The sequence below is a fragment of the Cryptosporidium ryanae genome (assembly GCF_009792415.1).
Source record: "Cryptosporidium ryanae isolate 45019 chromosome Unknown contig_11, whole genome shotgun sequence".
Lineage (NCBI taxonomy): Eukaryota > Apicomplexa > Conoidasida > Eucoccidiorida > Cryptosporidiidae > Cryptosporidium > Cryptosporidium ryanae.
In genome coordinates, this window is record NW_027125521.1 from 361,979 (window position 1) to 386,378 (window position 24,400).

Sequence of the window (24,400 nt, forward strand, 5' to 3'; positions counted from 1 at the left end):
TACTATTAATCCTTATTGTTTCGTGGTAAAAATGCCATGTTTTATAGTTAACCAAACTGAAGAAAAAATATAGCGGCTTATTGTGTTTCAATTAAAATCTTCTTTTAGTCCTCTTTTTACTTGAACAAAATATTCAATAGTTGTAAGCCATATTTCCATACATGTTGCCATATTCACCTCCATAAGCATTACCATACCCGTAATACTCGTTTTTAAGATTCTGGTATTCATACCAAACGTCTTCCTCAAAGTCTTTTTCTGCTCTTACCTTTCTATACCTCTGAGCAAAGGCTATAAAGGCCACAAGGAGGAGAAATACACCACCTACTGCAATTGCGTATGACGTACTTGGTTGAGGAACTGGATAGTAACCTGCGCTGTTTATAATACTGAATGCTTCATTCATTAAAAATGCGTAGAGACAAAGTGTAAGTGAGCAAATCAAAAAAGCTGCAAAACTGAATGCAGTAGATAATCTTAAACTTGATATGTTACTTCTTAATGAACAAATCATTGCTCCTGTCAACATACCACAGGTAATAGCCAATACTGTTGCAGTCCCGTACGATATATTTTTAATTATTCTATAAGCATCACATTTATGGGAATACCAAATGCATAGTGGGGACGTACATGTTAAACCCAACGCTAGTTTTGCTGCTGACATACATGCAATCTCCCAAATCTCATTATGAGATTGAGTTTTTCTTCCTATAACCGTTAATAAACCCCAATAACGTGGATAGGGATAAAAACCCTTTCCTGCTCCATTATACAACCAAGATGACAAAAATAGGCTTATCATTAACAAAACCATTGAACCTACACTTGCAGATAAACCTGCAACATTCAGGTCTATCTTTGACTTCTTCTTCCCCATTTGCAACAAAGGACTATTACAACATATATTTCAAATATCCAAACCGAAGTCAGTTCCTGATATATACACAAAAATTTGTATAATCAAAAAATATAGATATCTATTATACTATCTTAACTTGACTCAATTGCTATATTTAAATACATATACCCTATTTCTGCTTAGTTAAATACTATGTCACCTATTGCCGCCATTTATAACTTACACACAATGCAACATTTTTATTCAATTATGGTCGTAATCTTGTATTAATTCAAAAAAAATTAAAAAAACTGAGAGTTTTACCTAAATTAAATAGTAAATTTGAAAAAAAAAATACTGTTTTAAGCTGAGATATTCTGGTTACCGTAGTGCTTATACTATTATTCACAATAGAGTGAAAAATAAACGTGTATTTAACCGAGTTAACTTTCTAAATGCAAACATAATTAATCGTTATGAGTAAATATTTGCTTAAATTACATCCTAATTATAATTAAATAAGGCTAAGATAACCTGAGAAAGCTATCATCAAATAATATTCGTCAGTTAACCTTCAATTATTTTTATATATAAACCTTTTAAAAAATTTTCAGTTTCGTCGTCTAAAATGCTCTTTAATATTTTGATATTTTCTTGTATGTTAGAGCGTGAATTAGGGGAGAATATTGTCAATATAAAGTCTTTTATTGTATTTAAAGCTTCTATGTCACTAGTACCTATTATTTTTTCCATTTCTTGAGAAACGTATTCTTTATAATTATCAATGTTGATATTGCTTTCAAATATAATATTCCAGTGATCACTATGTAGTATGTTCTGATCAATGGAAATGTCAGTATCTGATTTATTTTCATTTGAATCAGATATTTTCTTTTTTTTTGAGAAATTGTGCTCTAAATCACCGGCACCGTTGTTATGGTAATCAATACTAACACAGTTCATAGATAACTCAGATTCCTCGTCTTTCATATTGGTCTCAAATTCAAATTTCTCCGAATCAACATTGTCTTGGAATAAATGAGTTACTTTTGGGTCAAAAACAACATTATTCTCGCTTATTCTGCTCCCTAATTTGCTTCCAGAAATATTAAGTTTAAGTTTGGTTTTAATGCTCATGTTAGTGCTTGTACTTCTTTTATCAAGAATAACTTTATTGCAATTCTTTTCGTTACTCACGTCTATACTGTCGGTAAAATTTGTCGAGTTTATATCATTAACTATTGAATTGTTTGTTTCTTCGTCTGTCTTATCTTCACACATGATGCTTGTGTTCATTATTTCCCTATCATCAATATCACTGTCATAATACTCCTCCTCAGAATCTGATTCGATATAACTGCTTTTTTCATCCGAGTCTATCAAATTTGAAATTGACTTCATCATTTCATCCTTGTATTTATTTATTTTTATTGATTTAAAATATGACTCTTCAAGTATTTCAATTAAGTAGTCTGTTGTGAGATTGTTTGATATATCCATACTTCCTGGAAATATTCTAATAAGAGTGTATATTTCATCATCTAATTCCTTCATTTTTGATTCAAATTTGTTAAGTGTTTCATCGTATATTCCTTCCCTGTACTTTTCTTTTGGATGCTTTTTAAATCCAACAGGCAACTTATATTCAAGTTTACTATTTTTATCATCACTTTTGTTGTATTCATCTGTATAAACTTCATTCAATTTGTTTGTATTGCCACTTTTACATTCATCCCTACTTTTTTGATCTAAATTATCATAATCATCGTGCATTGCAACTAGTAATCTGTTAATTGAAGCTCGCATTCTCGAATCTAAAGCGGAGAGCTCATTAAGTACAGTTTCTATTGTGCAATCACCTCCTCTTTGCTTTAAAATATCATTTATCCTGTTATTTTGCCATTTTGACATTTCCTTATCTATTCCGTGTTGGTACTTAACAAGCAACTGATTTCCCAATATTTTAACTCCATTTAAAACGTTTACTGCATTTATCACACCAACAGGCGAGTCAAATTCACAAAGTCCAAATGATGACAACTTTTTTGTTATTGGATCTATGGACCTATTCCACCTCATAATGTTGCCACATTCACTTAACAACTTTCTTATATTTGAGTCTGAAAGTTCCTGAGGTATCTTACCTACATAAACAGTTGTCATTCCCGGAATTACACTTTCTAAACTTTCCAATTCTCTTGACTTTGGATTTATTGTTGACCACTTTGAATTTTGAAATGCTAAAGATTGGCTCTTTATTCCACTCCTTCCTTGAGCTGCTAAAGCAAGACCATGATACCTGACCTTGTTGCCATCATCTTTTTTTTCTGAATTTTGAGATTGCATTCTTATATCGCATTGATTACTGACTTAATGTACTGTTATTTCAATAACTATCTCGTACTACTAACCTAAAACGCTAATTACAGGTTTTTTTACATACTATAACTCTTTTATACCAGACAGCGTTTATAACAAATTTATATATGAATTTACATAGCCATATATATATATATATATATATATATATATATATATATATATATACTTGTATTTATTTATTATATTTATGTTTTTTCGATTTTCGCCTTTAATTTTGCCACGTTGGCGCAATTAAAGTATACCTTCTCCCACATAAATTAAAGATTAAATTGCTTTGTATTTGCTCGTGCTTGTTGATAAGAAAAGAATATGTATAACACAAGCTTTGATTCTGTTAGTCTTAGACTTGGTGTTTTGATACTATTTTCATGATTGAAAATGGAGGTATTCAAAACAAGGTATTATGTTTTGTCAACAAATAATTTTTTTCTGCCAAGGCAGATTTGCATGTAGTTCCCGGTATTTAATATTAAGAATTTTTTAAATATTTAAAAATTAGTTTTATGTCAGAGGTTCGATTCACACATATACTTTTTTTGAGTGGATGGGGGGCCACACAAATTATTTTGCTGCTTTAAATACATGTACAGTATTGATAATAAATAAGTAATAAATATTTGCGAACAAGAAAATTGAAATAGAGTTAAATCATACTATAATGTATAGTAGTTATGAATTTCGACCAAATACATTCTATGGACGATGAATCAAAAAAGATATTTTTAGAAAAAAATGGAAAAGGTAATCTTTTTAACTCGCTTAAAAAGACAGCGACTCGTTTATCACTGAAAGAACAACTAATATATACAGACAACAATACAGGAAGGACACTGTCATTTGTTGATGAGCTGAATAGAGCGTTCCCAATAATTTGCCTGATTTTTTTTGAAAGACGTGTTAGATCAAAGTCAGATGGCATAGTTGTTAGGTACAAGGAATTCAGAAGATGTAAGGAGCACGCTCCAGAAATATTCAAACAATTTTTCACTCCTTCAATGTATGGAAAGTTGTTTAAAGATTGTTGTGGATTTATATCTCCCACAAAATTTATAAATTGTTGTTTAAAGGTATTGTATACAATGCAAATAAGGTCGGAGTTGGGGATTATAAATCCTTTGGATGAAATAATAACTTATTACGATTTTTATTATTGGATAAAATCAGTTATTAATGAGTGTTCAAATACCAAACTAGGGATTGTTAGACAGCTATCCGAAAATAACAGTACACATTTCGAAAATTTTTATATAACATATGTAGTAGAAAGAATCTTATTTTTAAACGGTAACAAAAACAATATTCTTAAAATAAGCGATATTGTTTCTTCTGAACAATTCTCAAAATTTTTGGAACTTAGAATTATGGACAATATTGAAAGCGAAAACCCTTTTAATCCTCAAACAATATACCAACTATTTGAATGGTTTTGTTTTAGAACAAAAACGTTAACCGATAATTATTTAGGTGAAAACAATGTTGGTGACAGTATTAACGATTCACAGAGCATAGATATCTCAAATATTAGACCTGAAGATATGGTTTTTCTTCCAGAAACACTTCAACAATTAATGATTGATTTTGAATATGTAATACCTAAACTTGTGATATCCAGAATATTTGAAATTCACTCCAAGAAATACAAATTTTTGAGTGATCAACAATTTAGGGGAGCAATAGATCTTAAATGCGTACTAAAAGTCATGTTTTCTCTAGAATTTAAGGACTCAAAATCTGCCATTAATTGGTTCTGGGAAATACTTGATATTCATGAAAATGGATATATAGATTTAGATGTAATTAATTGTTTTTGGAAAGAAATGGTTATATGTATTGGACAGCTATATTCCATTGATTCTTTACCTAAATTTGAATATATTAGCGACGAAATATTTGATATGATCTCTCCCGGAAACACAAATGGAAGAATTGACAAACAAAACTTCTCAGAATCTCCCATGGCTCCGACTGTAATTTCTTACCTCTGTGATCCAAAAGCATTTATTGCTATTGAACTCAGAGAAGAAATGATTGCTCAGGCAGCGTCCAAAAACAGAGAAAACAATTTCGATAATCAATTGGAAACATGTGAATTAAATGAAAACAATTCAATAAAGTTTAACTAAACAGTTAACACAAATACAAGTTTTAATGTCAAATTTTATCTATATGTTGAAGGAATATAATTTGGATAGTAATTCTGATTATTTTGTCTCGTATCTTTATTATAGTTTCCAAAGTGTCTCGAAGACGACATTTTTTGTTCTTGACCAATTTGATGCCTGTAATTATCCAACTGCGAGAAATTGGCTATTCTAACATTGACACTAGGCTGGGGATTACTTGGTCTGAATGTTGGTTCGTAGTTGTTTATCCTTATTGCATTAAATGTGTTTTTGTTAATTAGGTTCACACTTCCCATTGAATTAGTATAGATATTGTTTGTCAATTCATCCATTTGATTGTTAGAATTGCCACTATTTGGGAAAATGACTTGGGATTTCGGAGGAGCAAGTTTGTATGTAATTGTATTTGTTGTGTGGGGTTCATTTAGCAGAACCCCGTCATGTGAATTATAGCCATTCACCCCATATTCAAAATTATCTTTTCCACCCTTGCTGTCAATTGCTCTTCCATTCCCCAGGTACATATTCGCTTCCCCTGTTTGAATTACATTAATGTCCATGTTTGTCATTGTTGCTGTGCTTGTAGTGTTTGTTGTCACGTTGTTTGTCATTTTTGACTTGCTAGTATTATTACTTGATGGGAAACCTTTCTCTCCGTCAACGTTTTCAGATTCTTCTACTTCCTTATGCCATTGTGTTATAAGTGGATATGACATTATAGCATTAAACAAATTATTTATCTTTGGAAACTCCTTAAGCAATTTATCTGTTGAAGGTTGGGATTCACTGTTTTCCAACACATTTTCATTTATTAAAATAGAGTCATCGTATAATATGCTAAACAAAAATAATTCTGAATAGCTAGGCGAATTGCAAAGTTGCATTGGTATTTCGTTATTTGACTTGGGATTATTCAGCATATCACCCTTTAATGGAATAAATGGATTTGAATTATTTAATACTAATATTGACTCAATTAATTCAAAATACTTCCTTCTATTCTCGAAATATTTGTTTATACAGTCGTCATTTTCATCCATAGTTTCACTGTCGATTCTACTTAAATCTGAGTAATTTTTAAAGGTTTTTATAATTTCATTCTTTATATTGTTTACATTATAAAGAAATATATTGCTTTCCTCACTCTGCAATTCAACATTTTCCTTTTTAATTATACTTTCTAATATTGCAAGCAAAAGACTATTTCTCCACTCTAGTAAATATTCAGAAAAGACATCCAATATATAGTCTCTGTACGTATCAATCCCGTATTCACCTATTTTCTTTGCTATATATCTCAGTGTTGATGAGGTGCCATAAAGATGATACTTATTGTTGTGGATAAGCAATGGGAACGAAAAACCCGAGTCCATCACACTCAACATTGGAGAATAGTTCTTGACATCTATTTTTTCATCCTTAAGAGGAATGTTTATAAATGAATGTTTGATCTGTTTACACAGTAAAAAGAACCTAATAGCACCACCATTACCAACGTACTTTCCCAAATCATAATAATGCGCAACTACATTACCTATATCTGTTATAGACACTATTTGCTTTATACCGGAAATTGAAGTGTATGCTGCCGTTGTAAAGTTTGGGATGCTGGGAGAGTACTGTGTATAGTCTACTTGAGTAATAATTCCATTTCCATTATATTCACCCATCTGATTTCCGTGTGGAAATGGTCCATTCTGTGAGTATCCTTGTAGATTTTGAAAAGGAATAAATCTGTTCATATTTCCCTGTCTATTCAAAAAAGGAGGAATCTCATTAGTTACATTTGTCATATTCGATTCATCCGTTACATTTTCCCTTTGATTTTTTCCCATATTCAAAAAATTAACAATTCCAGATGTCCATGAATTAAATGTATTATTCATCTCTGCTTTATTACACAAAACGTTATGATTCTATATTTCTAATCAATTTCTTTGAGAATTCAATATTATGTTCTACATACAAATTGACTTTAGATTGTGTTCTGTGAGCCTAGATAATTATCCTATTTTTGCACCACTATCAACGTACATATATACTTTCTTTTTTTAAGCGGCCTTGGTGTGGATTAAAAAATTGGATCTTAATATACACATCTAACATCAAATCTGTATTTCAGCAATTTATTCCTGATATAGTAATACAATTTATTGATTTCTTACCACCTTTTGAAACAACTATGTTCACTAACTCCAGTTGTTAATAAATTTAGTGTACTTTGACTAACACTTCAAATTACCGAAATAATTTTAGCAGAAAACAAATAAATATTGCCTTTTTTCTAAATTGATATTAATCTAGTGTTTAAATAACTTATACTCATATAATTCATTTTGCATGCAATAAATTGAATGTGAACAAATTACTTTATTTCGTGCCTTTTTTCAATCAAATAAAATTTAATTTCCCTTTGTTGTTTGCTTTAGAAGACTAAATTTAAGAGTTCTATCAAAAGCTGTTTTTGTTGGTTCCTAATTATCTGTTTGAAATTTTGAATTATATGCAATAGTTTGTGTTAGGGACTGGTTTTGTGCGGGCTTTCCGAAACAAAATATAAACTGTCTCAACCCATAAACTTTGCTGTGTCTCTATATTAAAAACAGGCTTTCAGATATAGATTGCGCACAGAGAGTAAACTTGCACTATTTTTGCGATTAACAAATAGCAATTTCTCGAATAGCAGAGTGAAAATGTCAGATTTCAGCAAACTTTACTCAGAGGTCATTGACAAACTCAATAATCTTTCAATAGATTATTTAAAGTTTGACCATGATGAGGTCCCTGATATGGAATCGCTACTAAACGCTTTGAAGGAGGAGTCAAAGAAATTTAATACTGAATTTGCCAAGAATCTATTAATAAAGCCAAAGAACTCAGATAATTTATATTTGATAATGGCACACCATCAAACAGATACGAAAATGAAGAATATGGGAGACATATTGGGCATAAACGCAAACAAATTGAGACTAGCAGAGGAAGATTTAATGAAGGATCTATTGTCAGTAAAAAAGGGCTCTTTGAGTCCATTGTCTTTGATTAGCGAAAAGTCCAAAAACATAATGATTTATTTTGACGAAAAACTTAAGAACAAAAACGTGTTTGTTCACCCATTGACAAATAAAGAGAGCTTTTCTATAAAAATAGATGACGTTGTTAAATATGTTGAGTCGTGTGGTAAGAAAATTACATGGTTTTCAATGGATAACATTGAATTGGCCAAGGATAATGCAGATGATCAACATAAAAATAAGAGCAACTCTAATATTGGAGAAAGCCTAGATGACTCCGACAACATATTGGGAATAACTGCAGACAAAGTAAGCAACTTTGCCGATTGGTACTCACAAGTAGTAGTAAAATCTGAAATGATAGAGTATTATGATGTTTCTGGCTGTTATGTTCTTCGTCCATGGAGTTACTTTATATGGGAAGTTATACAGGCTACATTTGATGCAAAAATTAAGGCTATGGGCGTGGAAAATGCCTATTTTCCAATATTTGTAACACAGAAAAGATTTGAAACTGAGAAAAACCACGTTGAGGGATTTTCTCCAGAGGCTGCGTGGGTCACAAAGTCAGGTAAATCCGATTTGGCCGAGCCATTGGCCATACGTCCCACATCTGAAACCATTTTGCATCCTTACTTTGCGAAATGGATAAGATCACACAGAGACTTACCACTAAAGTTGAATCAGTGGACATCAGTAGTGCGTTGGGAGTTTAAACAACCAACACCATTCATAAGAACGAGAGAGTTTCTATGGCAGGAAGGTCATACAGCTCATGCGACTGAGGAGGACGCAATGAAAATGGTAAATGATATATTGGACGAGTATTTTTTAATTTACGAGGATCTTCTAGCAACTCCCGTTATTAAGGGAACCAAATCGGAAGCCGAGAAGTTTGCCGGAGGTGATAAAACAACGTCAATAGAAGGTTTTATACCAGAAATAGGTAGAGCAGTACAAGCGGCAACTTCTCACTTTTTAGGCCAAAATTTCAGCAAAATGTTTGGTGTTGAATTCGAAAACGAAAAAGGTCAGAAAACCCATGCTTATTTGACTTCGTGGGGTTTGACCACAAGGGCAATAGGCGTTATGTTGATGACGCATGGGGATAACAAAGGTTTGGTTTTACCGCCCAAAGTGGCGCCTATACAAGTTGTGATAGTCCCAATAGTATACAAGTCAGTGATTACAGACGAGCAAAAAAGAATATGTTCGGAGGTAGAAAGCGCATTGAAGGAGATAGGTGTTAGGGTGAAGGTGGATGACAGAACTAATTACACGCCTGGATGGAAATATAATCATTGGGAGGTCAAGGGTGTTTGTTTGCGTTTTGAAATAGGTCCGCGTGACATGGAAAATAGGAGTGTAAGAATAGTAGTAAGGGATACGATGGAGAAGAAAGACGTTCCAATATCAAACTTAAAATCTGAAGTGCCTTCAATTTTGTGTGAGTTCCAAAATAGACTATACAAGAGGGCCAAAAAGAATATGGATGACTCTATAGTATCCATAAATACCTTTGACGAAGTTATGCCTGTGTTAAACAACAAGAAGCTAGTTCTTGCTCCCTGGTGCGAAGAGGAGTTGTGCGAGGACGGCATAAAAAAAGAGACAACAAGACTGAGTCTAGAAATGGATTCAAATGCTAGTCAACAAACTTTGACGGGTGCAATGAAATCCCTTTGCATTCCATACGATCAGCCATATTCATTAGACAACGAGAACAAAAAGTGCTTCTTTTGCGACAAAAAAGCTAAAAGTTTCGCTCTTTTTGGCAGAAGTTACTAATATAACTCTTAATATAATAAAGCAAAACCGGCAATACTCGCTAGTTTTCGTGCGTGATTTATAACGGTAAGTCCCATCTTAACTGGCATATTTAAAGGACTTTTTATTTGTTTTAGTTTTTAAGTGAAATATATAGAATTCTCCTGAAGTTTAGGAAAAGGGATAATAGATACGCCGAGCAAGCACTAATTTAATTTTTTTGGGTACTTGGTGTTTATCTCCTCCGCTCACTGGGAAACACTGATCACCAGTAGATGACTATGTATTCTAATTTTGAGCAATATAAGCGTCGCTGTTTGCTTTATCTGCATGTAACAAATTGAGTTTCAGGTGTACATCTTGCGAAATGTTAAATTGAGACGGGACTAGAGTGTACCTAGAGGTAGGCGCACACATGTTACCAGTCGACACAAAGTCTTTCGATTTGCTCCCCGATTGAAGAAATATCTTTCCTAACTTTAGTTCTTCTGTAAAATATGGGACAGTCCCTGGATGTGCATATGATGTCCTGAAAAGCGCTTCCCTGACACCTCTGGCACTGAGTCCATAGCGAATTGTATTCAATCTCTTTCTCCCTGAACTCGTGCAACTTATTAATAAGAACAGAACACTCTTTATTGTCGACTTTAATGCAATCTTTGCACAAAGACGCGTTTTCGTTGTTGATTGTAGTTTTGCATCCGAGACACTGAAGACCTTTTTTTACAAATCCAGAAAGAGCACCCCCTGTTGAACTTAAAACGGTGACTGATCTGGTGTGACTTCCAGTAAACAGCTTTTCCGGATCCTTCATGATGCCCTCAAACACCCTAACTAAAGACGACTTGAGTGTATCTACATAATGTTGTGTATCAATAGCAATATTCTTTTCCAATACATACAATGGATCCTCTGCTCTGTCGTATTGCGGCTGCCCCTTTGCTCCTCTAATAACAACATAAGATACTCTGTCTCCGATATTTGGAGCAGAACCAGGGTCTCTTATTCTGAGTCTTTTAGCCAATTCAACGTGAGGCAACTTTGCAGTATAGTCGTCTTTACCCAGGCTTTTGCTTACAACCAACAGAGACAAATCAATCTTATTTTTAAGAAGGTCGGAAATAACGTTTCTTGTGTATTGCTTCGCCCCTTCTACGTCTTTATCAATAAGTATTTTCTTTAGTACAGAGTCAACCACCTTTTGAACTAAAATGCAGTTGTCTCTTCTCACAGTCTCAATCCCCTTGCAATCGATTTTATCATGTACTTCAGGCCTTTTATACAATACGCCTGCATATCTCTTTTTATTCATTAACAAGAAAGGACAATAAACCTTCTCAAATTCTAATTTTATCGGTTGAACGAACAATTTGCTCACATTCGTGGCAGCTTCCAGTCCAAGACGCATAGCCTCTGCTATGTCTGAAACTCCAAATTGAATCATAACGCTGTCTGTATCGCCATATATTACCTTTGCATCTGCTGGGTACCCGTTTTCTTTTGTATACATTTTCTCAACCTCGTTTTTAGTGGCATCTATCATAAATCTCCCAAACGATGTTATGCTTGTAGACAACTCCAAGCAGGGCAACTGTCCACCTGTAATTGTCCCTGTGTACCCATAAACACTGTTGGCAGATATTTTTAGTGCGAGCTGTCTTCCGTCTAATATTGACAACAAGATGGGGTCAGTTGTTTCCAGCATGTCTTTTTTTGCCTTCTTTCTAGCAGATATCAACTCCTCTACTATCTGCGGTAGTATTCCCTTCCTAACTGATGGATTTACGAATGAATGTCCTGTTGGAGATGTCACTCTTTCACTCTCAGGAACGTACTTTACACATGAAGGAGGAATTAGCGTTGAGTAACATATATTATGTGCAATCATTATAGACGGATACAATGACGCAAAATCCAATGTAGACACCGGATCTTTATAAAAACCTTTACATGGTTCCAATACTGTAGCCCCTTCAAATTGATTATCGTTATCTTGGTAATTTTTAACAGTTGGCATTAAAAAGTTTAATTTCCCACATTTTCTAAGTATTTGACTGGTAACTTTAATCTGTTGTCCTCTATTTAACAGTATATCAATCGTTGTTCCGGTAACTCTTGCCATTTCTATTATATTTGGAAAAAGTTTGAGGTGTTTCATTAGTCTCAAGGGCAACAGCGAGTCCTTAAGACAGTATACAGCAACTCGCTTTCTGGTTTCTGGATTTCCATCTTGCAGTCCTCTAATCATTGAGTAATGCACATCCTCTTTTTGCTCTTTCAAAAAGTGAGTCGAGACGTAATTTAAAGAATAGCTTTTTAGCTTGTGTTCCCTCCTTATAGTTTCCAATAAATCCCATAATATCCTTCCTTCTATGTTAATTTGCTTACTATCATGAGTCCCAAATGCTCTAGAGGAAAACCTGGTATCCTTGCTTTGTGTTTTATTGTTTATTATCCTGGACAACTGCGAGAATTCGTTTAGTTGGAATACCTTTGCGCGTTCTAGAAGATAGTGCATGTCAAAACTAATGCAGTTATATCCGGTAACCACGTCTGGATCTACAGTTACAAAAAAATTTCTCCATGCCAACAACATTTCCCTTTCTGATTCAAACCAAAATACAAAAGAATCAGCTATTGAAGCACACTCTTTGAGAGCAAAAACAACCTTAAATATGGGGTCTTCTGAATCCAATAGAGTCATTATAGACGATATTTGTATCACTGGGTCCTTTTGTGGCTCCGGAAACCCTGTACCAGATTCTGTCACGCATTCTATATCATAAGACAATATTCTTATTGGCGGAAGTCCCGACCACATCCCCTCAGTTCCCAAAATGTTTAATTCGTCATAAAATATATCAACCTCTATTTGACACGTACTCACTCTTCCGTACTGACTTTTCCTGTAAATTCCTAATTCGTCTCTAAAATTAACGTTTTTATCACTACCATTACCTAAACCACTCAAAGTGTCCCTTAATCTAATGTTCTCCCCTTTAATTCCAATCCACGATCCCGTACTTATTCCCAAATCAACCAAAAATCTCAATACAAAAGGTATATTTGCTTCATATGCCGTGGGTAAACAGTCTAAGTTTCCATTTTCTATCATGTTTCTGCATGTAGGTACGTGGTTCGGCAGTTGAAGTGTTATCTTGTAAAATCTTGAGCCTTTTTCTTCCTCGTTAATATCCTTATTTGCGTATTGGTCCGCTCTATAGTGCATAATTGATTCCTTCTTAACCACCTTTACATTCAATACCCGGACTTTCGGATCGTGACTCGCAGATGACGCACCGCTGTTGCTATTTGTTGAAGACATCCCTGAATTCTTTTCTATTTGGCTCCTAATTGCATCTGGGTTGGGATTTATGCTTTTTGGGGCTTCGCAGTATAAATATGGAAAAAAACCATGCACATTAGCCAACACGGTAACGCCTGTTTTAGTGGAACCAAAAAGTTGAATTATAGGTATCTCCATGCAACTACCGTTATTGTTGGATCTACCGAGTAATTCACCTCTAAAGGTGCCGTAAGAATTCAAGTCGTATTTTTCCACAAATTCCAAATTTTGGTCGCTAATGTTTGGATACCTTCCTGTTGAAAATCTAACATCCAATATACAAAATTCTATGCTTCCGTCTTTTGGTACAATCCCAGTTTCTCCAGACACTTTACTGCCGCTTTTATCCGCTAATCCACCAGACTCATCTCTCTTTACATCCTTGTTGCCAATTTTTACCGGTGCTCTCCGCCACATATCTAGGCATTTGCCGAAATCATTTTCTGATTCTAGTCTATTATTGCTTTTAAAACCTATCTGCGTCTTAACTCCTCCAAACCTTTCCATGTCGTTTTCAACGTTCATTCTCAAGTGGCACTCAGATCCGCCACCTACGCCATTGTATTCCATCTTTCCAATACACCTATAAGGCTTCTAATGTGCACGATTCGCACAAGTGCTTGCTCCATATATTTTTATACCGTAAAATGGCAAGGGTCCCTTGCCAAAACCCCCTCCAAATAAAGTTATAACTCAAACAGCAGGTCAAATTTGTTACCACTCCAGCCCTTGTTGTAGTATACGTATTGACTTTCTCTTTTTTCCAGTCGCCTCGGCAGTGTATTTATCTATACCGGTTCACATTGCATATGTAAAAGTGTTGGCGCCAATTCCCCACACAATATTATAATTAAAGAGCAAAGTACACTAACCTTTTCGCAAAATAGTTTTTATGGAATCCTGGAACATTGACTTTTGCAAATTAAGGTGAATAAGAGTGCGATTTCCGTGTTCTCTAGAAAACCCCACATGTGTATTTCACTTTATAAGGATATAACAGATAGAAAGAAATTGGACTTCGCTAGTTTAAAATTCGATTTATTGTTTTAATATACAAACAAGTGTGAACACGGCTGCACATGTGAACGCTAAATGGGCTGTTTTGGTGGCATTGTCTTTAGTTTACCGTTACAAATGCGAGAAACTTTACTGTTTGATATTGAACATATAGTAAGGCATTTTTGTATATGCAAGTAAATTGGTAATGCAGGACAAATCTCGATGCATCAAACGCAATTACAAAAAGGAATTGGATTGGTACATTAAAAATGCAGGTGAAATACAGTCAGAACTGATATCGAGGTTTTCCAATAAAGATGAGAACAAAGGCTTTACCGACGAGTTGGAATTTAATGCTAGCGTTACTAGTATAAACAGCAATTTTGGAGGTTGCAAAACGATTAATTCTGACTTTGGCAAGCCTTTGGATGGAATTGGAAGTTTAGTAACAATTATAAAAACGCTTTCGAAGAATGTAGTTAACAAATGTGACTACTACAAATCTGAATTAAAGAGCGAGCTAGCCGCTGAAATAAATGTTAAGGACCACGAAACAAGAGTAGAAATTTCAGATTCAGAGGAAAATGAGGTTTGTTGTGCTGAAGAGATGAATATAGATAGAGACGCTGAGTTAATAGGTGACGATTATGGCAATGATTTAAGTGATAAGAGAAGCGTCACTAATGATGTTTGTGTTTTGAGCGAAATGGTACAAAGTACCAACAAGTTAAAAGCAGTGAGACTGAACGAGAAAAACGAGAACTGGGAGAAAAATGACTTTCCATGGTCAGAAGAACTAGTCAGATTAAACAAGCAAGTGTTCGGAAACAATGATTTTAGAGCAAATCAAAGACAAATAATGAATGCAGTAATATCACAAAGAGACGTGTTTGTAATGATGCCAACAGGAGGCGGAAAGTCGCTTTGTTTTCAACTTCCTGGAATTCTTAAGTACAATAATCCAGCAAGTGTCACGGTGGTTATAATGCCACTTGTGGCATTGATGGTTGACCAAATGGAACAATTGAATATACTAGGAATTAAATGTGCCACATTGAATAGCAATCAGTCACTAGAGACTACAAACAGTATAACATCAGATATAAAAAAAGGATCACCAGACACGTGTCCAAAATTTTTATTTGTAACTCCAGAAAAGCTAAAGCATTCCAAGACGCTTTTCTCGCTTTTGCGATACCTGAACGAAAAGTCAAGACTTTTGAGATTTGTAATAGATGAAGCTCACTGTGTGTGTCAGTGGGGATTCGACTTCAGACCGGACTATATACAGCTTTGCAAGCTTAGAGAAGAGTTTCCAAACGTCCCGATAATAGCACTTACTGCAACAGCAACAAGCAGTATATTGTACGACGTAGTTAAACAGCTTAAAATGAAGTCCCCTGTATTGTTTAAGCTCTCGTTTGACAGACCAAATATAAGATACGAGGTTAGACGAAAATCAAGCAGCAAAAACATAGCAGGTTCAAATATGATAAAGGAGATATCAGATTTACTTAAATCCGACAAATTTTCAGGATCAACCTGCATTATTTACTGTTTAAGCAGAAATGAATGTGAACAAGTTTCAAAGGAGCTAAATAAACTAGGGATATCGTCAACATACTACCACGGATCTATGAAAGAAGAGAAAAGGAACACCGCACAAAGAAAGTGGATGAATGATGAAAAGCAAGTTATGGTTGCTACAATTGCTTTTGGTATGGGAATAAACAAGAAGGACGTTAGGCTTGTCATACACCTATCTATGCCAAAGTCTCTAGAGAACTACTATCAAGAGAGCGGAAGAGCAGGAAGAGACGGACTCGAGTCTCTTTGTATACTTTACTACTCCTATAAGGATTTGATTAGGTTACAAACTCTAGGCGGAGTCAATCTTGAAAGCAGTGGACACTACGGAAAATCAAGCATTAGCAAGAAAAACAGATACTTAAGTTCGAATAATAGTCCCTCAGCAACCTCACTAGACTCTCTTTTAGATATTATTAAATACTGCGAAGAGCAGTATATTTGCAGAAGAAAAATGATTTTGAGTCATTTTGGGGAGGATTTTTCTGGTAAATGCAACGCGGAATGCGATAACTGTATGAGATCTCGGTTAGAGAAACCAAAAGTAACAAATGCGAAAGACTTGTCGGAAAGGATATTCAATTGTGTGAAGGCTCATTTATTGAGTCGAGAAGAGAAAACCTTGTCTTTTTCAAACAAATCCAAAGAAAACTTTGGCTTCTTGACTCTAACATCACTTTCTGAACTGCTCAAGGGCAAGAAAAAGAACCTTAAGTTGTCAAAAGACCCATATCTAAAAGAGTGTTTTGGCTTGCTTTCCGACAACATTATATGGAAAAATGAGAACGTACAAAAACTTTTGCACTACTTTGTAATACACAAAATATTCACAGAAACTGCGTTTCAACTTAAAAATGGAGTTTCTGTTGCTTGTCTTAAAATAGACAAACATACAATGAAGGAAAACAACGATGTTTTGAGGTCTAGACTCCACTTTTTTTCAAATTTCTTCCTCGAAACGTCTATCGATACCCCTATTATTGAAAAAACACATACATATGCATATACCCAAAATAGCTGTGGCTTGGAAAATATAACTGGTATGGACAACAAATGCAAAGGAAGAAGCAGGAAAAGATGCAATTCCGGATCTAATTCTCCCCTACACAACTTTCATTCAGATACAAAGAAACAATACATGGAACGCGCTCGTTGCTCTCCAGAAAGCAATGGCCTTGCTGACGCAAGAAGCTCTCTTGGCGTGAACACAAACTCGTCAAAAAATCAAGATGATAAACTTAAAGAATTTAGAAGTCAACTACTGTTGTTGAGGAGACAAATAGCTAACGAAGAAGGCATATCTAACATAACCTCCATAGCTTCAAAAGAAGCGATAGATGCATTAGTTGAAAGTCTTCCATTGTCTATTGAATTGCTTTCAACCCTTCCTGGATGGGGAGCTAGACGAAGAATTGAGAAATTCGGATTTAAATTTATATCTAAAGTAAGGGAGTTTGTTGACTTTAATTCCCTTGAAAAATTTAATTTAAATATGAGTTTCAACGATTCAAAGTCTTTAATTAAACCAGGTATAAGCCCGTCCTACTACTGTCCAATTGATTACATTAACCACGAAGAACTAGACAAAGAATTAGACCTCATTGGTTTGTAGCTTTTGCTGCCAATAACGAAACTGTTTAACTTTGCTTTCCTAAGTCAACTATTGTATTTTTTATTGTTTAAAATTGTATTTATATTGTGACTATAGTAGGCGTTCCCTATCCCTTTTCCCAAGCCACACACCAATTCATTTACAACTGCAAACTCTCCGCAGCTCTCATCCCTCGTACTTTGAGTTTTAAATCTGCTGTGATACTTTGGTGCCGGAGAGTAATCATTAGGACTGTTTATCAATATGCTTGTTCCTCCGTACGAAATCGTCTCCCTGTATCTTCTATGTTGCAAAGTTATTTTGTTGTGCTTTTTAGATCTGCTCTTATTTTTATTTAAACACTCTAGTTTATTGTCATTGACTGATTCTGTCTCCGTTTTCCCATGTTCCCCCTCTTTTTCAGCTGATTCACCACCGCAATATTCGTGTAAATTCCCCGTTGAATCTTCACTCAAACATTCACTTGCGTTTTCGCTTTCATTGTATCTTAAATTTTCGCAATTTATTACCCTTATGCTAATATTAATGTTGCTGTCGTTATGATTTTGTTTTATTGAATTTACTAGATAATTTTTCATGCTTTCTTTTAAGTGGTCTATTGCTGTGTTCAAATTCTCTATTTTTTCATTTATTAGGTCCCTTTTTTCGTTTACTTTAACATTACTATCATTATCAATGCACTTCAATGCTGAATTGTTTTTAGTCTTCTTTCTCCCATTTTCCAACATTGACGAAAAGTGTTCGCAATTTAAAAATATATAATTTAGTTGTCTAAATCTCATTAATTGCGTTTTTATGTCCTCTAAATTGCAACCGTATCTTAACTTTAATAACGTAATTAACATATATGAATAGGAAGTCAACACAAATTTGTATTTTGCGTTCTCCTTGTTCAACTTCGCATATTCTTGGGAGCTTTTTCCTAACGATAACTTAAATTTAAATAGTTCATTATCTTTATCATTGTAATTGCAATGTTTTATTTCTCTACTGTGCCTATAATCGCTTTTATTGCGGTTACCATTATCGCACTGGTTTTTTGAATTGTTCCTCAATTTTTGCAGTATTAAGTTATTGTTGCTCACATTATTTAGTTTCAATACTTTTTCCCTAATTTCCATATTTACTATTTGTCACCAATAACTAAACTGCGCAAACTGTGTGCCTTTATATATAATTAGTTACTGTTAAACAAAATAAAATTACGCCTCAAAAGCTAGTATATTTGTATCGCTCTGTTCGTTTTTGTAACACATTTGAAGGCTTTATCATATTCATAAATTCACATTTAGCACTTTTTACTCATATTCGTTTCCCCTGAGGTATTCTGTTAAACTCTAGATTAACAACTGTGATTATCCGCCTTTTATATTTATCTATTTATTACACTTGGAAATATAAATCAAGTAATCGGGTTGTTTTTATTTCCCTTCACTCTTTAAATTATTTTTGCATCATCATCTTCCATGCACACTCAAATTTTTCTACAGGGTTTTACACTGCAGGTAAAAAAAACAACCGAGTGAAAATTTAAATACACTACACACAGTTTTGCCTATAAACAAAAATGTGATGTTGCCCATAAATTTTAATTTTTTAAATATCCACTCACCTAAATTGGCAATTAAACTGGTATTCCACAGATAATTTCACTCAACGAATCATTACTTGGCTGTGTTGGCAGTGCCAAATGCGTTGCTAGTTTCAACTGTTAATAGACGTCCCCGTTAAATAGTATTTGCATGTATCGCTGCAATAAAACTGTTTTCTCCTGTTTGATACAGAACTTATTTGTCGCTTTTTCAAGTAACCTATTATGTTTTCCTTAACTAAGTCGCGATTTGGTCCATTTTTATGTTGTTAGTTTTGTCCTTTCGATATTAAAGTTTTTATAAATAAGGAAAAACCGGACTAGTGATTTGCATGCAAGTACATGCAAGTTATTGAATTTGCATGCAAATTACTAGTCCACATAAAAACGACAGTAAATTAATCAATAATGGTAAATAACGGGCAAACGACAAATAGTGACTATAAATAGCATTAAAACCGAATTTCTAAATAAAATGAGCCGTTTACCTTGTTTGGTTTAATTTATGACTTGAGATAAGTATTGTACACATTAATAGATTAATTATGGAAATTTAATGAAAGTACCAGGGACAAAGCGATACAGGTGTAGAAATAGACGCATACTCAATTATTTTTGACAGTGAATGCAGAATCTCAGGCAAGTAATGTTCAAAATGGCAAGTGGGAAATCAAGGGAGCAGACTTCGCCGTGCGAAGAAAAAGTTAGAGGTGAATGCGGGAGAATGGACAATACCAATGGCAAAACAGCGGAGCAGCCTATAAGTAAGAGTGAGATAAATAAAGAACTGAACAGGTTTTCAGGGAATTTGGGTATAATTACGATTATATCAGCGTTGTTGAATTTAGTACTAATAGGCATAGTAATGCTGGTGATGAACAACTTGGTGAATAGTGCAGTAACTGAGCAATACAAACAACTATCCACTGAGAGAAAAGCCTTTACTGCTTTTATGGAAAAAAAGAGCTCCCTGGCTGACTCCAATTTGGAGAACGATGTTGACAATAAAGGTGACAGAGATTACAGCTATGGCAACAAACGGCGTAGCGGAAATTTAAACAAAGAAATGCCTCCAAATGAAAAAGAGGTGATGCCACTTCACTTGTTGTACAATGCACCAATAAGTAGTTTGGAAAAGGTGGATTCAATCATATTCGAATTTGAGCAAGTTGACGAACATAATAGAGGAATAATGTATCAAAATATGTATCACGTTGAATCAGTAAGTAGGGAAGTTCCGATAATAGACGAATACAAAATAGAATCCGAAGCTATTTTAAAGTTTAATCTCTCGGACAACAACAAGCTTATATTGAAAAGAGAGGAGGCGATATTGAGCGACGGCAGTGGAAACGAGATCCACAAGGTTATATTCGCAAATGATACAAACTTTGAATACTTCAATTACGACTATGGGAACGAAATTGAAAACGAGAAGGCCGGAAGGCTACTGAGGATGGAAAAGCAAGTCAGTGCGAATGATACTGGAGACAGGAAAGAAGTATACGAAAATCAGAAGCGCGACTACCATGACGATAGTAAGCATAAAAGAAAACTAATATCTACTAATTCACACAAACATACTGCTTCGCATTCACTCAAAACCCAAAGCGCATATATGGCAGCCGTATGTAAATATGGATGTGGCGAAATGGGTGTGACGTACCCATATTACTACCGTCCATTTTTCGGATACGGATTTCCGCTACTTGGTACAGAGCCTTACTTTCAAAGTGGATATGGCGGAAATGTAGAAACTGCCATGAATAATAATATGTTTAATCCAGAATCATCCATTCCAAGACCCCCTGGTGTGCAGGGAACCCCAACAACATCGCCTTTTTCCATGAATGAAAATCCATACAATTATCCATATTCGGCCAGTCCCGGTGGTGGCTATTACTATTACTACGTTTACCCTAATCCAACTTTAACAAACAACCAAGAAATATACGATCCAAATTACTACTATGAGGAAAGCTATCAGTTTCAACCTAATTTAAATTCTACAGAAATTCACTGAAGCAACTGTATATCTGTACATGCATCTGTATAGCATAAACATGTTTTGCTGCATTCGGACAAGCTTTAATTTCAGAGAATTTGCGGATACTTGACTTTTTTGGCTTGTATAAGTAAAGAGCACATAGACGACGACTTGAATTCAGTGGAATTGGAGAAGGCGTGCTATTAATTCTTTTTATTTAAATGGCTTTCATTGTTGTTCCCGGCTCAAATTATTCCTTTCCAAAGACTAAACTCAGACAATTTCAATAAAGAGGAACGATAGCGATACTCTGTTTCGCTCTAGTGAATCTATTTAGTGCATTGGAACACCGAAAGGCGCGTGTGTGTTTTTTCAAGGAGAAAAATAAAACTATTGGCACGAAAACCCAGTAGTGAAAGCTAGTAATAAGCGCTTTTTAAGCGACCTAAAAGCTGGGACAACAAAAATTCAATTTAAAGCGAGAATTATTGAAGCAACTGCCGTAATAAGCACCGAACACTGAAATAATTGGAAAGGAGCAAGATGGAAAATAGTAAAGATTTTGACTCATCTGTTCAGACAATACAGAAGCTGCAGCTACTGCAAGGCGTTTTGGAGTCGCAAAAAGCGGTTTCTGAACTGACGTCTAGATGTTTTCAAAAATGCATTTCTTTTTCCTCGTCAACTCGCTTTCCATTTTTACGGAAAGACAAGAATAAACTCAGTAACAAGGAGAAAAAGTGTTTGTGGGATTGTACACAAAATTACTTACAGTGTTACGAGTTTATAAGCGAAAGGTATAAGATTATTCAACAGGACAATGAAGGGAACAAACAATGTTAGAGTGTATCTACATCACAATGATCCCTTTGTGCTTTGCATTACATATCATTTGTCCTGCTTAAAGTATTGAGTTATTCATTTGTTTACTAGTATCATTTTTGTTTTCACAACTTAATTATGGTATAGAGAATCGCACTTTTGAAGACATTTCAGCCAACTTCAAGTTCCTTAAACTAATGTTTGTGTCTGAGGCTATTTCCAGTATGTTTATAGTTGCTAACGCACCTGTTCTCGTTTACAAATGGATAAGAAGAACAATTAAAATCACTGAATGAGTATCTAAGAGAATCTGCGGTGTTTTCCCCCTTGAAATTTATATTTTTGCCATTATTATTGGCATTTTCTCTTTGTTCAGTCCCAATTTCTGGGTCCCCGACCTGAATTTCGAGCTCCTCAAGCTCGCTCTGCACTCCTGGATATAGCTCAACGAATTTTGCCATGCCATTATTGCCATTAGACCTTTCTTCAAAGTCAAATGCCACGTCTATCTGATTGTCCTCAATCCCGATTTCAGAGTTTAAGTCGGCACCCATAATCTCGTCTCGACTGCAGTTGTTATTGTTATATTCAACATATAAATCTATAACTTTAACTTCCTTTTCGTACTCGGATTCATTCTGATTATCGCTGTAGTAGTAATTTTCAGATTCCTCGTCCTCGTTTTCATAAGAATTGTTTGTGCAATTAACTTCCATGTCAACACACTCGGTTTCAATAGAGTCCTTTCCAAGTGTTTCACATTTGCTGCTTGAAATACAATTCCTGACGTTACTAGTATCGTTTATGAGCCAATTTTCGTTGCGATTTTCTTCTTTTTTACTTTTACTAGCGGTAAATTCTGAACTGTTTTGCTTGGAATCAAGACCTATTCTATCTATATATCTTCCTTTATAATATACGGCTTTCTTCATACTAACCTCGTTTCTCTTTCCCATAGAGTACCAAATGGCCCCAATACTCGTTAACAGTATTCCAACAGCCAGCTTGTCAGTAAAGGGGTTTCCAAATATAACGCACCCCAGTGTACACGCTATTAGTTGTTTAACATTACCTGCAATGTTCATCGCCAACGGAGTAACTATAGAAGAACTTTTCAAACTTAGTATATTTAGAGCAAAAGCTAGCACGCCAGATATTGCCAGCGAAAGAGATAGTGTTATCACAGATTCGCTTACGCCATATTCGCCTTGAGTTTTGCCATTAATTAATTTTATCACCTTACCGACCTCGCCAAGCGATATTGATAGTATAAGCAAGGTTAAAGATGCTATTGGCCCTATATAGGTCAACATTTTTATAGAGTCTATTTTTCTACCATTTTCTACCTGTATTTTCTGTGCCACTATCCCCTTTAGCGATGATGCACAGCAGCTTAAAAATACCACCAACACACCGTAAATACTCAACTCCGGAGTGCTATTTACTGTTATTGCGACTCCAATGATCACCAACACGACGGGAGGTAATTGGACCAAATGATATTTGTGTTTGAAGAATAACACGCCCAATCCCATTGTGAAAAGTGGTATTGTCGTTCTCGCTATCTGATGCAGAGATATTGATGCTATCAACAACGAACTGTTTGATAGCCATATATTTATTGCAACTAGTAAACTAAACATCAATATTCCTTTGTTCTCTGAGAATTTTCTGTCATACACAGTGCTTTCTTTGTTGCTGTTTCTCCATCTTTTGTCTACGCCGCTTAAGTTAACCTCTATTATTTCTACTTCCCTTTCTTTTTTACACAAAGACACTAAATATGTCAATACCGAAACTGTTGTCATATGGACCAGCGAAAGTGTTATTGGATACGGAAAGTAATTTACCATCAGCCACTTTGAGTGTATTGTCACTATTAAGCTCAACACCAACCAAGACGCAAATACCGCATACTTAAGGCCTTGCTCTTTCTTCTTTAATCTCCCCCCCTTGTCCATTGTTCCAGTCAGTGCCTTATTTCGCACTACAAACGTTAAGAACCTATTTTCGCACGCCGTGCTAATGACCCTCCTCTTACAACGCAATATGTATTTTAATTAACCTCGCTTTTTAAAGACTCTTCCGTATCTCAAAGCTTGCAGACACCTATAAAGCAACGAACTTATTCCAAACATCCAAGTCTGTCTTCCTGAAGAGCAAGGCTTCTTCGTCTCAATATCCAACAAATTAAACAAGCTGAAATGCCAAATGCGTTCTAGTATTTATACTTTGGTCAACTATCTTCTCTACTGTGTCTCACAAATAATTAATTAACCTTTCGCTCCAGCTGCCAATCCTGCACACGCAATGACGTACATCTATCTCC

The 24,400-nt window shown here is 34.8% G+C and overlaps 11 protein-coding genes across 11 annotated transcripts; 5 read left to right on the forward strand and 6 right to left on the reverse strand.

Moving 5' to 3' along the window:
* Nucleotides 1-133: 133 nt before the first annotated feature.
* FG386_000099 (multi-pass transmembrane protein) lies at nt 134-880 on the reverse strand (the record flags this gene model as incomplete). The annotated part of the gene is made up of 1 exon (XM_067339600.1): nt 134-880. The coding sequence occupies one exon, from the start codon at nt 878-880 to the stop codon at nt 134-136; it is 747 nt and encodes a 248-aa protein (XP_067198208.1).
* Nucleotides 881-1,408: 528 nt separating this feature from the next.
* Nucleotides 1,409-3,187, reverse strand: FG386_000101 (RNA-binding domain protein; the record flags this gene model as incomplete). The annotated part of the gene is made up of 1 exon (XM_067339412.1): nt 1,409-3,187. One exon carries the CDS (start codon nt 3,185-3,187, stop codon nt 1,409-1,411), a length of 1,779 nt encoding a protein of 592 aa, XP_067198210.1.
* Nucleotides 3,188-3,894: 707 nt separating this feature from the next.
* FG386_000102 (phosphatase subunit protein) lies at nt 3,895-5,346 on the forward strand (the record flags this gene model as incomplete). The annotated part of the gene is made up of 1 exon (XM_067339413.1): nt 3,895-5,346. One exon carries the CDS (start codon nt 3,895-3,897, stop codon nt 5,344-5,346), a length of 1,452 nt encoding a protein of 483 aa, XP_067198211.1.
* Nucleotides 5,347-5,381: 35 nt separating this feature from the next.
* Nucleotides 5,382-7,232, reverse strand: FG386_000103 (uncharacterized protein; the record flags this gene model as incomplete). The annotated part of the gene is made up of 1 exon (XM_067339414.1): nt 5,382-7,232. One exon carries the CDS (start codon nt 7,230-7,232, stop codon nt 5,382-5,384), a length of 1,851 nt encoding a protein of 616 aa, XP_067198212.1.
* An 807-nt stretch (nt 7,233-8,039) lies between these two features.
* On the forward strand, nt 8,040-10,148 carry FG386_000104 (uncharacterized protein; the record flags this gene model as incomplete). Its single annotated transcript, XM_067339415.1, has 1 exon — nt 8,040-10,148. One exon carries the CDS (start codon nt 8,040-8,042, stop codon nt 10,146-10,148), a length of 2,109 nt encoding a protein of 702 aa, XP_067198213.1.
* Nucleotides 10,149-10,545: 397 nt separating this feature from the next.
* On the reverse strand, nt 10,546-13,998 carry FG386_000105 (DNA polymerase delta catalytic subunit; the record flags this gene model as incomplete). The annotated part of the gene is made up of 1 exon (XM_067339416.1): nt 10,546-13,998. One exon carries the CDS (start codon nt 13,996-13,998, stop codon nt 10,546-10,548), a length of 3,453 nt encoding a protein of 1,150 aa, XP_067198214.1.
* Nucleotides 13,999-14,677: 679 nt separating this feature from the next.
* On the forward strand, nt 14,678-17,671 carry FG386_000106 (uncharacterized protein; the record flags this gene model as incomplete). The annotated part of the gene is made up of 1 exon (XM_067339417.1): nt 14,678-17,671. One exon carries the CDS (start codon nt 14,678-14,680, stop codon nt 17,669-17,671), a length of 2,994 nt encoding a protein of 997 aa, XP_067198215.1.
* Nucleotides 17,672-17,715: 44 nt separating this feature from the next.
* Nucleotides 17,716-18,792, reverse strand: FG386_000107 (uncharacterized protein; the record flags this gene model as incomplete). Its single annotated transcript, XM_067339418.1, has 1 exon — nt 17,716-18,792. The coding sequence occupies one exon, from the start codon at nt 18,790-18,792 to the stop codon at nt 17,716-17,718; it is 1,077 nt and encodes a 358-aa protein (XP_067198216.1).
* Nucleotides 18,793-19,917: 1,125 nt separating this feature from the next.
* FG386_000108 (uncharacterized protein) lies at nt 19,918-21,285 on the forward strand (the record flags this gene model as incomplete). Its single annotated transcript, XM_067339419.1, has 1 exon — nt 19,918-21,285. The coding sequence occupies one exon, from the start codon at nt 19,918-19,920 to the stop codon at nt 21,283-21,285; it is 1,368 nt and encodes a 455-aa protein (XP_067198217.1).
* Nucleotides 21,286-21,792: 507 nt separating this feature from the next.
* FG386_000109 (uncharacterized protein) lies at nt 21,793-22,092 on the forward strand (the record flags this gene model as incomplete). The annotated part of the gene is made up of 1 exon (XM_067339420.1): nt 21,793-22,092. The coding sequence occupies one exon, from the start codon at nt 21,793-21,795 to the stop codon at nt 22,090-22,092; it is 300 nt and encodes a 99-aa protein (XP_067198218.1).
* Nucleotides 22,093-22,265: 173 nt separating this feature from the next.
* Nucleotides 22,266-24,032, reverse strand: FG386_000110 (uncharacterized protein; the record flags this gene model as incomplete). The annotated part of the gene is made up of 1 exon (XM_067339421.1): nt 22,266-24,032. One exon carries the CDS (start codon nt 24,030-24,032, stop codon nt 22,266-22,268), a length of 1,767 nt encoding a protein of 588 aa, XP_067198219.1.
* Between the last annotated feature and the right edge of the window lie 368 nt (nt 24,033-24,400).